This window comes from Triturus cristatus, chromosome 5_2 (assembly GCF_964204655.1).
Source record: "Triturus cristatus chromosome 5_2, aTriCri1.1, whole genome shotgun sequence".
Lineage (NCBI taxonomy): Eukaryota > Metazoa > Chordata > Amphibia > Caudata > Salamandridae > Triturus > Triturus cristatus.
The window spans coordinates 219,390,575-219,405,602 of NC_140588.1; the positions used below are offsets into that span (position 1 = coordinate 219,390,575).

Here is a 15,028-nt window from a genome sequence, read left to right on the forward strand (position 1 = left end):
GATCTGCAGAGGTAACTACATATGGCAAGCAATCCGCACGGTGGAGTATTTGCAGTAGTATTTTTGGAAAGGACTGTACAAAAGACCAGTTGCGGCTCCTGCGCCAAGAAAGGACCGTCACCCCACTGCTTGAACTGCAAGCTGAATACAAAAAATAAAATGATAATATACGCAATTATCATTTTGTTTTCTTTATTCAGCTTGGAGCTGAAGCCAGGGGGGCGGGGCTGGGCTCCCTACGTCACAGGGGGAGGGGTAGCAGCACATAAAGTGTGCAAGATGGTTTGGCCAGCCTTCTCGGGCCGTCCAAACAGTCATGCGCACTCTGCATGTTCGCCATGCAGGCTTTCTGCGTGGAGAACATGCACAGCCTGCCAGCCCCTGTCTGAGTGCCGAACCACAGCGCTCGGACCAAACACTGCGCTGCTAAGGCAGAGTTGTGAATCGTCAAAGGATTCTGGGAGGCTGTTTGCTTCCTGCGGAAGAAGGACGGAGGAAGAAGAGGCGGCGGTATAGGTTAGTGCTTTATTTTTTATTATTTCCTACCCCCTCACTACGTTATCCACACCCCCTGCCCGGTAGCTGCAAAAGACCAGATGAGGAGAGGGACAGAAGTCGGCACTATGCCTCTTTAGATGGAGCTTAAAAGCCTCAGACAGTCCTCACTTGCAGCGCTGGTTTCCATTGCCTCCAGCATTTTTCAATGTCTGACTTGCTCCCATGCTCAAAAGAACAGCGGGTTTCCGTATGTTGCGGGGCTCTCATAGGTGTGGGACATGGAGAAAGGTTTGGTGGCAGGGTTGCATGACGATACAATATATACCTTCTCCACGCATGGCAAGGATAATAAGGGAAAAGTAAAACACACACCCTTAGTTTACAGTCTCCAGATAATAAACATATACCCATAGATCCAGTGGACGTATGGTCAATTCCCAACTTTTGCTTTTTTGTTGTGGTTTCCAGCAAACTTGAGATTGTATGACCCTCTATTAAAGATATTCTTCCAAGACCTATGTTGAGAATTGATAAAAGCAAACAGAGAGGGGATAAGGTCTTCCCCAAGTTGAGCTGTTTTTCCCTCTGTGAGCTGCACATCAGTCACACCATTTACAGTGTGGTAGGGTTTAGTTATCACGTTTTAGTTTTTTATTGTAGATGGTGGTGATAGCTAAAAAAATTCTTTAAGACTGGTTAAAAAAAAAAAAAAACAGTAACCAGTGGCTCATACAAATAAATTACTTGCAGTCTGAAGCAAATGGTTTGAACGTGCAAGTGGTGTGATAGTAAATAGCTTGTAGAGGATATAGGTTCAAAAAAAGGAAGTTGAGCGTAGAAAGGCAAGAATGTAGGACTGGAAAAGATCTAGTAGCGGAAGAATAGGAAAAAGGTGCAGAAAGGAGAATCGGCAGGTGTAATGTTAATTCGGAGGTATGAGGCACTTCCCAGTAGGAAAGAAAGAATAGGAGAAAGCACAGAAAAGAGGGAGATAATAAAAATAGAAATAGACTTAGGACTTGACGAAGGAATTGAGCGAGGTGTAGATGGAAATCAAATGTTTGGAACTTATGTACTTTTTTTCCAAAGTGACAAGGACATTTTCGACCCATTTACAGTGAACCACATGTATTTCAGACTACAAATAAATGAATCGTGTAATCAACTAAAAATAACGGTTTTCATCATGTGTTTAATTGTCAGACAGTTCATCACAGTACAGAGAGATTCAAATAAATATTTCCATGTTTCCTGCAGAAAATATCAAATAGACATAAAATCTAGATCACAGTATATTTTTTGTTTAAAATTGTGACGTCACGTCTAGATATTGCTTTCCATCCCACTGTTAATAGTTTCTTCATTCATTTCAGCAAAGGTTAGCTAACCATAAAGCTGCAGCTAGCGAAGTCTGTGACAAGGAGAACTCCGAGGCTCACGCTGAACACGACAAAGAGGGTTATCTTCCCAAACACGAACCACGAAGAGTCAAAATATTTGATGGAGGGTAAGTAAGAGTTAAATGTGCTTTGTACTGTGTATTTCATCACACTTTTTAGTTACCATTGATTTGCCTTCTTTTTGGCTCAAAGAAACTTATTTTATTTATGTCAAGGTCTACGAAGTTCAAAAATTCTGTTTTGAATATCATAGAAGGTTTGCCGCCAAAAAATATAGTTTATAAGTGTTTAATGACTGTGCCTCTATGTCCTGTTTCCGAAGGGTTGTGCGCCAGAAGAGGGAAGGAGAGATGGTTGTTGTATTCAGCGACATGATTCAAAGTGTTTTTCACTGGCTTAGGTCAGAATCACCCATGTAAATATTCAAAACACCACATGCAAAATTGCAATGTGCTTCATTGAGTTACTCACGCAAAGGAGTCGTGAATTGCGAATTTACGCAAAGCGTGCACATATGTTTTTGCATTAGTGTCACCTAGAGGAGAAGTGGGCATGACAACCTTTAGTGAGGTGAACTCCTGTAAGAATTGTAATGTTACGAGTAGTCACAGACACTTGCATTGCCTGTCATACTTTGAGCACTGCTTGACTGATTGTGTGGTAGAGTGCATTGAACGCACCCATTTTCCCAGGGTGGTTGTAGGAAGGGGTATTTTACATGGAAATACGTTTTCCTTATAAAGAAAGTTTTCAAAAAATGTAGCTAAAATTTGCCAATATCAGTTACTGCCTATGCACTATTGGAGCATCACAATTGCAAGGACCCTTAAGGAAGCCAGGCTAATGTACCTTTCTCCCTTCTGAGTGGGCGCAAAAAGACACTCTAATCAGGGTCATTTGGCGGATAAAACTGCTGCTTGCTGAAGTGGAAGCCTCACACTCTTGTGCCATGGTGTCCCTGCACCTGCTACACTAATGATGGGTATTCCCCTGTAGTGCTGCCACCATACATCTAGAGCAGAGGAAGCCTGAATTCTCCAGGAAATGTAAGCAAATGATAAACTTGCGGTGTGGCCTTATGCATTTTGTGCTTCAGGTTCATAGATGTAAAATTCTGAAATATGTATCCTGGAATGTCACTGTGGTCTCAGTTTCCTTTCCATAAGATGCAGTAAGGTGCTTTATGATGCATCTAAAGATTTACTTTTTTTATTGTGAATTGGGCTCCGTTTATTTTAAACGCTGTATGACTTTGTAGATATAAGTGTAGTCTGCTGTGTCTCCATGTCTGAGTCTCTTTTTGTTTTACTGTAGTGGTTTTCAAGTTGTTGTGGTCGTGGCTTAAAACAAAGGAGTGATTTTAGCTGAATCCAGGCGGTACTCTTATCTGTGACATTTGCACAGTAGAAATAGTGTAAAAAATAAATAGAGAATGAAATAGAAAAACACTACAACACTTTCCTATAGTTGGCATACGTGTATCTTGTCCTTTCACAGACAACAGTAGAATTCTTTGATCGTTGTATTTATTTGTACTACAAATTACTCCATATACAGAAGTGAACAATTCCAGACAAGGCGGGCAGTTCATCGTGTGTCCCTTTGAAATCGGAGCTCTGAAATTATGGAAAGTAGAGTTTTATTTTTTCTAATAAGGTTTTCCACCGACGTTAAAAAAAAAAAAATCTTTCAAAGGTGACCTAGGCCATCATGGCACATAGATCTTTGAAGTGACCCCTGCCAAATGCCTCTTAAGCATCCAGTAGATTGTTGCAAGGGTTCCCTACTGCATTAGCACCCTTTTATACTTCTGTGGTTGGTTTTCCAAGATGCTGATCCTCCAGGATCCGTATTTGTGCAACAGATGATAACCCTGTAGTCTGTAAATTTTTCAAACATCATCAAAGAAATTGAACAAAATGTTGAAGAGAGGGGCTTATCGATGTTTTGATTTCAAAGGATATCATATCGGCCATCTCAGAAGCTTCTGGAGTTTGCATTGTTTCTGGTTACAATAGCAATAATTGATTAATAGAAGTACAGCTAAGCTGTGGGGACTTATTTTGCTAAGTATCCCTGGGTAGATGGATTTTAGCTGCATTTTAAAAGGAAACTGATCGATGGATTGGTATTTATTGGATTATATGAAGTAATTCCTTCTGGGTCACTCCGTGTTTCACGCTTGCCCGGTGCATTTGGAGTGCTTCACACTGATATTCCTTCATTTAATGTGTGAGGTAGCACAACAAAGAAAGTGCCTTCTTTCTCATATTGTATCCTGCAGTGGTGATGGCCAGGTGGGATCTCTAAGGCATTCCCTAGTGATCTAAAACTCCCCGCCCCCACTGAGATTAAAGCTAGCATCTATCATCAGTCAAGGTAAGATGATTGAACGTGATTCAGCATCAGTAGTCTGGATTGCACATTACTCTATTCCTGTTTTGCTCGGTATATGCTTTCTTCCAAAAGTCATTTTAGTCACGGTCTAAACTTTTTTAACCAGAGCAGTCTAAAATCTGCAGAATACGACATTGTGCTTAAAAGCAAGAACCTTATGAAAATGTAATTTTGACTAAAAACCATAGGACCTTGCCAAAAATGTGTGCTAAATTCATGCCCAGAAGCTTGACCTTTAGCGTTCGCTTTGAATATAAATGATCATATATCTATGATCCCTAATTTGATTACAGTGATCCCTTCAACGTTGTCAAATGAGGGCAGTCTTTGCTTTTAGAAGTGTTCAGTGTGCACCATCTTTTATTCCTTTAGTTTAGCCGTTCCTATCTTGCAATCTCTGTTTAGTGTTGCATTCACCTTTGAGACTTTTCTGCAAGCCGTTTATCTTTAAGTATGTAGAATGTCCACGAGTATTTCAAACTCATTGGAAGCGTGATGGAAGCCATCTTTGAGAGGACTGTAAGAAACTAGATTTTCATTGCAAATCCATAAATGCATTAGTCAAATCAATGCCAGAGTATTGCACATTTGAATGTGTGAAATAGATGCATGAAATAAATATATTGTACTTTAATGTGTAGATAAAAATCAGTATTCATAAGTGTAAATTCCCTTTAGATGTGTTTCTTGATCTTAGGAGTTATTTTGTTGCACATTCATACTTTCAATATCAAGATTGAGAACCGTGTTATAATGTCCATCTTCCACTTATAGAGAGGGCAAATTGGATATTTTAAGCAGATTCTAAAAACAGGAGCGGATGAGTAAAAAAACAAAAACTTTACCTTGCTCCCTTTTAAAGCTTAATCTTGCGATTATCTACCTATCTTCAGGTTCATTTGCATTTTGGTGAATTGTTAGTGTATAAACACAGGAAGCCCATCAGACTTGCAAAGTTTATGCCAATGTTTATCTTTCTGTTTATTAATATCTCTTGTAAATAGGGTATTGGTTCTAAGTAATGCAATACATTGTTCTCAGTTGTTACTTTCTTATGGTGTTAAGGCCACTGACCTTACGTTTCAGGAATTTGTTATTGCTGTAGCCGAAATGTGACGGCCCACATTCTGCCATGCCCAATTGTTGCTCCTTCATTTTCCCCTATTTATGTTATTATCTACCCTCCAAATTCCCACATCAAAATTAACTTTTACCCAACTTTGGACCGTGAAAAACTGTAACTATTGAAAGTCTAAAGATGCAGATATTAATGTTCATCAAGAGCTTCTTAATTATTAACCCACTTGCAAAGTAGTAGCCTTATTTTATTTATATATTATTATTACTAGTTCAGGCAGGATAAAAAACAAACTCAGACGTACTAAACGTAGCCCAGACAGTCCATTTATATGGATAATGTAGTATATGATAATATATTTCAGTGTATGTATGAGACACAGGATAATCACTTCCTGGCATCCCTTCTGTCATCTTCACCTGCAAATGTTAGTCATTTCCCTTTCTCTTTAGATGCGTAGCTTCTCCAAAGTTTTTCTCCCCATAATAGTGGCAGGCAAGAAATCTGTAGGCCCAATTCCACATGGAGTTCTAAAGTTTGACAAAACATATATCGTAATGGGTGCTGAGAATACCAAGTACAGTGCTTTCAATGTCTGTTATTGTATAAGAGTTACAGATGTTGTTGCCTTTATCAAACAAATTAGTCCGGTATGCTTCTAGCTTGAAACAGAAAATGAACATGTGCTAACTTTTCATCAATGAAGCATGGGCATTTTGATGATTCTTTAAGCCAAATAATTTCTTAATTTACATTTTTACAATTCTTAATGTCTTACATTCTAAATTAAACAAAGCCGCTTATTTTAAAACTCATCTGATATTCACAGGTTGTACTAGTTTCTTCATACCGGATAACAATTGACTAATTTCACTGCTGCTTATGGGCTTGCCCAACTGGTTACTTCTGCCTAACTGGTCCAAATCTGAAACATGTTAACATGCAATGAGGTGTAGCAAATAATGTGTGTCATTCTAATACTTGGGTATGAATTAATAATTTGTTAGCAATAGAGCAGAGCTTAAAGTGCTTAAAACAACACGATGGATAGATACAAATGTAGGTTTAAGACACCAAACATTATTTACAGGTCTTCAAAAGATTTAATAAAATTGAGATTTGCTTTTCGGCCCGTCAAATAAAGCCCAGTGTTTTTTTTAATAAGCTACATGTGTTATCCCGGATACATGTGTTATCCCGGATGCACAGAAATTAATGATTAGTTTTAAAACATGTTTATTAAAAAGCACAGAAGACTGAATTTGAAAAGAAGGTTCTTAAGGGATTAGTGTGCATATTGTATGTATTCAAATACGTTACTAAATCTTATACATTTGCTGTCAGATTACATTAGTCCAGTGTACGCTCCTTTTCTGCATCGTTGAGTTAATGTTTTGTTAAAAATTCTGTTGCAAACCTATTCAATGCAAACATATTACCAGTGACCGGTTCTAGTACACCAAAAATGCAAAGATTACTCTTCCAGGTTATGGATTCTATTCTTTCCATCATGAGTCACAGCTGGTTAGTCAACAGGAGATAGACCGCTCTTGTATTTGTAGGTATTCTTTTTATAGCCCCTCCTCACTAAAGTTCATCTTGTGGTCGTGCATACCTGAAGGGGTGTGCAACAGGTCATATGTTCCCCTGCTTTGGTTATTGAGGTATTCCTCTGGTATTTTTGATTGTCAGTAACCTGATGATTTGTGCTATTATTTATATTGTTTGCTTAAGTGCAGCTTCATAATGTTTTGCAATCTCAAATTTAGTTGAAACCTCCTAAACCGTTCCCTTTTTCCTAATGTCTTAGTTTTTGCTGAATTCTGGTTTATTTTTCTTCTTGACAAGAGATCACTCAGATTCTCCATCTCCAGTTGAGGCATGAACTCTACAGGCATATGAGACCAAAAACAGGAGCGAGCGATTAGACCAACTGCTAGAGAATAGAGAGAATTTTAATGCTGCAATATTTGCATGTTGTTAGCTATAGTATGTTGACCAAGTGTCCTGGTGCTGCTGGCTGTTTACAAGAAGATGTATTCAAATAGTTATGTTTGTGACACTTTCCTGAAGGCCGGGTTGTTATTGGTTACACGTAACTGCATTTGATGAGGCATTCCACATACGTTATGCTACATATGAAAAAGAACAGCCACTTCATCTCAATCTCTTGAAAGATGGGAAATGATAAACTGTGTCAAAAAACGTGTTATGATCTGCAGGAATGGATTGGCCCTTCCTCTGGCTGATCCATCCAGAGTAATAACAATAATCTCTCCAACCTAAGCTAGTAAACTAGCTTTGTTTTGCCAGCAGTACTTGGTTTTGATTAAGGAGCTATTCCTTTGCAATATACTATAGAATGGTGAGAACCCTCAGAATGTGTTGTCTTCACTGCAAAAGTGGTAATTCAACCACATAATCCTCCTACGCCAATCTTGTTACTTAGTCCACTTCCAAAAGTACCACATATAAGACCTTCTGTGTGCGGGTGGAGATTGGTCTGTATGTGATAGTGGTGTGTCCTGTATTGTACAGCTTCTGCTGATATGGGCGTACACAATATAGTCATGAAGAGAGTTGTATGCTACTGCAGCATTGATACCATTAGTAGTGTCATCCTAACGGGTGCCTCGGTTTTCTAGTCACCACGGTTCCTTCACCATCGATTTTTCTATTGAATTTCCTAGTCCAAAAAAAAATATCAGAATTGCTGTTATGCTTTTCATAAAAGTTTCCAGCTGCCCCTTCCTCTTTCTCTCTCAGGTGGCCAATTCCCAGCTCTCAAGGCCTCCTATTTCCCCAGCAAACCCCATTTATACTGAGATATTCCTATTTTTTTTATTTGCATTTTTCCTTCTTTTCTGTTCTAATCAGCTAATTCTTTAGCTACAATTTTACCTCTCTGCATCCTTCCTTAGTGCTTAGCTGTTTCCACTGTGCTTGCATTTTTCTGCTCCCCATAAAGTTAAGCCTGGCCTAACTTTCTGTCTCTTCTTAGCAGTTCTGCTCTTGACTCACCTGTGCTTGCTCAAAATATTTTCAAATATTTTTGTTGTTCCTACTTTTAGCCTGTGTGCTGCCTATCACCCTTCCTTTTCCAGTCTTGCACATTGTCTGCCTTATGACCAAAATGTACTTCTGTCTAACCGTTTAACTCCAGGAGGCGAGGGACCAGCTGTGGTCTCTTGCTCTGCTGCTTTCTCTCCAGGTCGTTTTCTTAAATGTTACACGTTATTTGTTGTTTTTATTGTAGGCATGCCTACGTGAAAATTATTGGTGATAGGTATTTTACCAATACATCTACTAATTGGAGGGGTTTTTGCTGGTTCTAGTGTTTAAGAATTGCAGCATCCTGTCTTCTCGCACTATCTGTGCTTTTATCCTGCCATTGCAGCCTATCAGACTCTCCTGGCACCTCACTACGATTTAATAGCACATGCGTAGAGATCTACATACTGATGAGATGTTCAAAGACTTTGCACCTTCCCAGAAGGAAAGGCTGTCCCAAGATCATGTTATGATGAACAACACATCATATGATCCTTTTACCATTAGGAGAACTTTTGAGATACCCAGTTCTTTCTCTGGGGGTTCAGTCATCTGTACAGTTCAGATGGTTGCCTGTTCTGCTGAAGGCCTCCTAGGCTTCCACTAATAAATCATGCTATGCCACTGATCTTGACAAGCGGCTAAAAAGACAGAGCCATTAAACCATACTGACCTTTTGATTAAAATAAACCACTATTGATATTGAACTGATAACATGGCACCATCGCTTGCACTGCACAATTGACTATATTGAGACACAGACTACACCGAGGCATTGGTAATACTGAAATACTGGTAATATAAGGGGTAAAGTTGCCCCTGTCGTACATTATAAGGATATTGGGAGTCACAGAGGACTTCAAAACCATAAAGAGGAAGGAGGCAGAAGTCCGAGTTCCTTTGTAAGGATGTGGAACTTCGAGGTGACTTACAATATCCTTATCATGTACGCCGGGGGTACTTTGTCCCATATAATACATGGTCAAACCAGCATCTTTCCCACAAACCAATTACAACCTTGGTGCGCAGCTCTTTCATATGAAGGAGCGAGCATGTTTGTAGACATGAAAACTAAAACCTCTAGTGCAAAGTCAAACACATCAAAAAACTGTTAAATATTTGTTGCAAACATATATTAGAAGCAGTTCAATACAAGTCAGTTTAAAAAAAAAAGCTGCAGTAGCTTGGAATGTGTATTAACGTGCAGAAAGATTCAAGCTTTTCTCTATCTAAGGAGTGCAGAAAATAAACATATTCTCTCTGCTTGTCATTGTAAGCTATTAAAATAGAGCAGAATAAAGAAATGCAAAGTTCTGGATTTGTTGCTTTAAACAGCTCCTTCATTTATGCTCCATGACCTGACCTGCCTTTTATCTTGGCTGCTACCTCTAGCAGCAGGCATTGTGACATCAGACCCAGACTGTAATAACTTATAGTCGAGTTAAGATAACTTTTCTTTATAATCGGCGACTGGGTGAGTCACGTCTCCGATTATAAAGAAATTAGAGACCGCCGTTTATACAGGGATTGCAGAATCCCATGTGTTATAATGAGTCAATGACTGTACAGGGCCATTGATTATACTGAGTACCTGCAATACTACTGAGAAATGGGTATTCCTCATAATCGGAATCATTCGATAATCTTGAGCCACTAATAATCCTAAACCACTAATAATTATGGGTCACCGCTCTACAGTGGGACACTGATCACTAAACTGTAGCACTTTGGGCACTTAAATGTGTCGCTAATGAGAAATAATCTGTTGCACAATGTTCAGCATGTTGTCAGATTGAGTTTATTAGTGAGAATCCCATTGGTTGCTTGTGGACACCTAAATTGGCCAGACAGTTTAACAGGATCTCTTTGTAGCCTGCAGCTAAAATGTGTCAACCCTGGCAGAGTCAGCTGGAGGTATCATCCTTTCCAGGAGTTTGGAACTGCTTTCTTACACCAGGGTAGTGAAAGCACGTCGTAGTAAGTTCCAAAATTAAGTTATTTTTGTGGTGTGTAGTATACAAAGGCCAGTATTGTTATTGTAGTCCTATTCCTAGCAGTAGTGTTTGCTAGCTTTAGAACAAAATTATATTGGTAGAGGTGGCGTTTGTGACCTGTTTTGAGGTGTTTTTATGGCTGTGTTAGAGCATAACTCAACTGAGTCATTTTATTAAAAAAAAATATATATATCAATGTTGCTGTTTTCTAAAAATTGTTTCCTGTTAATACCTTGTGATCGATTTTACCAAATACATATATTAGGAAATTGTTCAAATTGCATTGTTTTTATTTACTCAAAGTTTACCTAAAATATGTGCCTGAAATATTTAACTAGTGAACTTGATTATGATTACTGTAAACTGTATTCTTTCCTGAGAATCCAAACCTTTGCACCGATCAGCTGCTCTTAAGGTCTAGGCCTTATGCAGGACTGGGCCACAATTGAAAAATCTATTGAAAATAGTTTAGGTTTGAATAAAAATCTGAGTGTTTTCAAATGAAAAATACATTTAACCCACCCAATTATATTCATTTTTGATGCCGAAGTCTTTTGAACCCGTATGTTCGAAAAGTAATGTATAAAATACTTCCAACTACAAACATTTACCTCAGTTTTTCGATCAGCGCTGAAGATGACTTCATGTTTTGGGTTAGCTATCTCACAAAATAAAGGGAGTGGATTTGAGAATTAAATGCTGGCCTCAATTTAATAGTCCACTTTTTCTGTATAGCAAGCATTGGACTGTGGTTAAAAAGTGCCATGCATAAATGTTGACCTTTTTTTAACGTATGCTGGTAGTACAGCATTTGACATAACCCAGCACACTTATGGATGTGGTTTGCTTCGTCTCAAGAGTCGTGCTTGTTACGGATTATGTGCCACTGGGTTATGTTAGATTTTTACTATTGTACGGTCAATGAGGGAAATGGAAGCTTCTGAGGCCCTACCCTGCTTCTCCTGGGTCACTTCAGACGAAAGATACTACCCTCCCTCTGCCTCCCTCTTTCTTCCATGGACCCAAAGGAAGTGAGAGAATGTGGACGATGCGCCTGCATCAGCAGCCATCTTCCCTCTTGCCTTTTGAGCTACTTGGTCCAAACTTGTTGCTGGTGGGGGGATTTCACTCTGTGGTGGCTGTTATATTACAGTTGTTCTCAGCATGTTGCGTTGTCTCTGTGCTTTCATCGAGAGCGGGGAGCATAGTCCGTCCTCCGCTCTGAGGAGTATGAAAGACATGGGGTGAAGTGGCCAGCCTGGGATATTGTTTTTTGAAGGGCTGTTTGGAATGGAGGTGTCTGTGTGGGTGGTAGGAGCTACGACGGTTCCGGTATGTGGGGTTGTGTAGAGCCTAGAATGTGTGTGAGGAATGTGAAATAAGTGTGTTTGTGTATCGGGAGCCAGTGGAGCAATGGGAGTTCTGTGTGGGAAGTTGAGGATGAATCTGACTGCCGAGTTCTCATTGGTTTGTAGTCTTCTAGTAAGTCGCTTGCTTGGTGATCCCGGCATAGAGGACGTTCTCTTATTCCAACTTGTTGGAGACTAGGGCCTGAGTGACAGTTTTTCTAGTGTTGCTTGGAAGCCATAAGAAGATTTTCCTCTGCATCTTCAGGGAATGGAAGCAGGATGCAGTAACAGCATTGATCTGTGTGGTCATGTCCAGTTTACTGTCGATAATTATTTCAAGGTACCTGGCATGGGAGATTTGTGTGGAGGGTGTGGGTTTGAGTTTGGCCGGCCACCAGTTGGAGACACATGGTGAGGTGATCTTGTGGAAGATCACTACTTCTGTCTTGTGGGTGTTGAGCATCACAGTTGGCTTTCCTCCAGTTAGCGACTTCGGTCATGCAGGCGGTGAACTTGTTTCTTCTGTTGGTTCTTATCTTGTAGGGCGGTGAGGCCTGGGTCTCAGTTACTGCCACGATATGGAGTAAAGGACACGCACACCACAGTATATCGTTCTGGGCTGGAAGACCACGTGCGGTCCCGCCCACGTTTATTTTTCCCCTCGGGACGAGCCCGCCCCGAGGGGTGTAGGGATGCGTGTTGTAGTGCAACATTGTTCAGGAGAGTCCGGGTGGCTCTCTACATCTCTGAGAGGGAGAGTATGAGTTCTGTCGGTGTAGGAGTGCACGATGACATTGCCCCACGGGATCATGCATGCGTTGCAGAGGGTGGGCTGAGTGATGAACCTTGAGGCACTCCACAGATGGCTTTGCTGGCTCCCAAGGACTTGGGCCATGGAGAAGAAGTGTGTCTCCTTTGGAGCCTCTAGCTTCTTCTGCTGGAATCTAAATACAGCATTGCTCGTGTCTGTCTTGAGACTCTCCAGTGCGAAAGTTGTGTATTTTAATACAGGGGACATTATCGACCATGTAATGTTTATTTAACCACAATAAAACGTATTGGTTATTTGATGCTTGTGATTGTGCAGTGGTTCATATTTGCTGTTACTTTGAGAGTTCAGTTCAACTCTTAGAACGCTAGTTTATTTTCTGCTTTTTGACTTAGTCTAAACTGTGGTTTCTCTTTGCATTTTTTTCACCAGCTACAAATCGAACGAGGAGTATGTGTACGTCCGTGGCCGAGGCAGAGGGAAGTACATCTGCGAGGAGTGCGGGATACGATGCAAGAAGCCGAGCATGTTGAAGAAACACATTCGGACGCACACGGACGTCCGACCCTACCGCTGCAATTACTGCAACTTCTCCTTCAAAACTAAAGGTCAGCCTCTTACCGCATTAGGTCTCCTCGGATTTTCATCAAAGCTTCCTGGGGACACGTCTCTGTTTGAGAAGGAGTGTTTCTGAGAGAGACGGCATGCCTGTTGCCATTACGTATTCCCTTGACAGACGTCATGTGGCATGACAACAAACCGAGCTGGACAGGGCAGTACATTTGTTAATGAAACCTTAGTAAGGCTGTCTACAGAAGTACTCCTCTCTTATCACAACTGAGCGCCTGAAGCACAGAGATAAAGCTACCGGTGCTGGCGATTGATTCTGCTGGGCAAAAGGGGCCAAGAGTAACACGATAGATATAGAAAGAAACAGTGGTGCAGCAGCAGCACCCAGTGGCCGAGGCGAGAATAGCACAGTGGTAGGAATGGGCGCAATCCAACAGCATCACACGTTGAAAGAAGTTAGAAGCAGACATTGCCTGGGCACGCAGCAACACCTAGGACCTATCTGTCCATCCGAATATGTCAAAGACCTTACGGAGTTGTATTTCCGATAGAGGGGCAGGAACGAGTGGCATTCCCAGTTGTTCCCTTACGGCAGTGGTCGAAGTGGGGAAAAAAAAGTAGGGGAACTGTGGGTGGGGCATCAGGGGGCGGGAATAATCAGGGATTGGTTCAGTGGGTGGAGTCATAGGTGTGGCTAGAAAGAGCAAAACATCCTAATTTTTAGCATGTTTGGCATTTCACTGACCTGTTACAGTTTATAAGTGTTTTTTAATGCTACCAATAGAAACACGTTTATTTGAGGTTTAATACAAGTTATTGACATTAAAATACATTTACAATGTGGGATACGTTTTCAATCACAGAATGTCCCAAATACGCATATAAGTGGAATCATAAGCCATGTGTGTCCAAGCCATGTAGTTTCTTTCATCAGCACTTTTCCTCCCTTTTTCTAACCATTTCTGAACATAAAATTTGGCTTTAGATTCTATGACAGAAGGCCCCACGAGTTTTGGAGCACTGTTGATTACATCATTCTGTGCCCCCCCCCCCCCCCCGTCCATGCAAAATTATATTCCTACGTTTTTACGTGATTCACGCAACATGTCACGAAGCCAGCATTAGATGCCTCTTAGTTTCCGGTTATTGTATCTAAACATAGCGCACTCAAAAACAGAGACCTGGTGGTTTTGCACATGCTTTTAGTAGTATCAGACGAATGAAATACAACTATTTTATTAGTAGTATGTGTAATTACTACTCTAGTTAGTTAGCAATGAGAATTGCAAATGCATCGATTCTGAAATTATGAGACTCAAACAGTGGTAGACTCAGAAATAGGTAGTGGTCCTTGGATTATCTCAATCAGTTATTTTCTCCCCTCCAGAATCACTATGAGACATCTTGGTTCTTTATCTCTCCAAGAGCACTGTAGGTGTCTGGAAATACCACCCAACAGAGACTGCATGAGAGAACTTCAAACATGGATGCAAAATATCCTAGTTTGCAAATGTTTTCCACATAATTATAGGTCTCCCGTGTTTGCCACAAAATGCACCATCCGCTGCATAATCTGAAGGTTTTAACTAAAAATAAATTGTAGCTCAAATTGATTAACAACGTGACTTGTGTTGCTGTGAAGTGGAGGGTCCTTTACAAAGGATAACTGATCACATTCTCAGTGCTGCACTTGTTTGTTAAACTGCTTTACAGAGACTATTAGTATGTGTAAAAATGTCAAAATAATAAAGTATCAGAAAATGTACAGCATTACGCTGCAGCCTTTTTGCTGCAGGATTTAGTCAACACTGCAACATCATTTTGTCTTCCATGGCTGCATAATTGCAGTGGCATCAAAGCAGGCAGCACATGCTAAAAGTGCTTGTGCATGAAGCAGAGAGACCGTGGAGTTTGCAAACTTA

General features: G+C 40.5%; 1 protein-coding gene across 2 annotated transcripts in view; it reads left to right on the forward strand.

Moving 5' to 3' along the window:
- The window catches only part of HIVEP1 (HIVEP zinc finger 1), a 506,680-nt gene that overhangs the window by 380,297 nt on the left and 111,355 nt on the right, over positions 1-15,028 (forward strand). For both annotated transcript variants that reach the window (XM_085607000.1, XM_085607001.1), the window contains 2 exons: positions 1,872-2,005; positions 12,969-13,144. In XM_085607000.1, the coding sequence (XP_085463126.1) occupies positions 1,872-2,005; positions 12,969-13,144 (310 nt within the window). The remainder of the gene's footprint in view (positions 1-1,871; positions 2,006-12,968; positions 13,145-15,028) is intronic.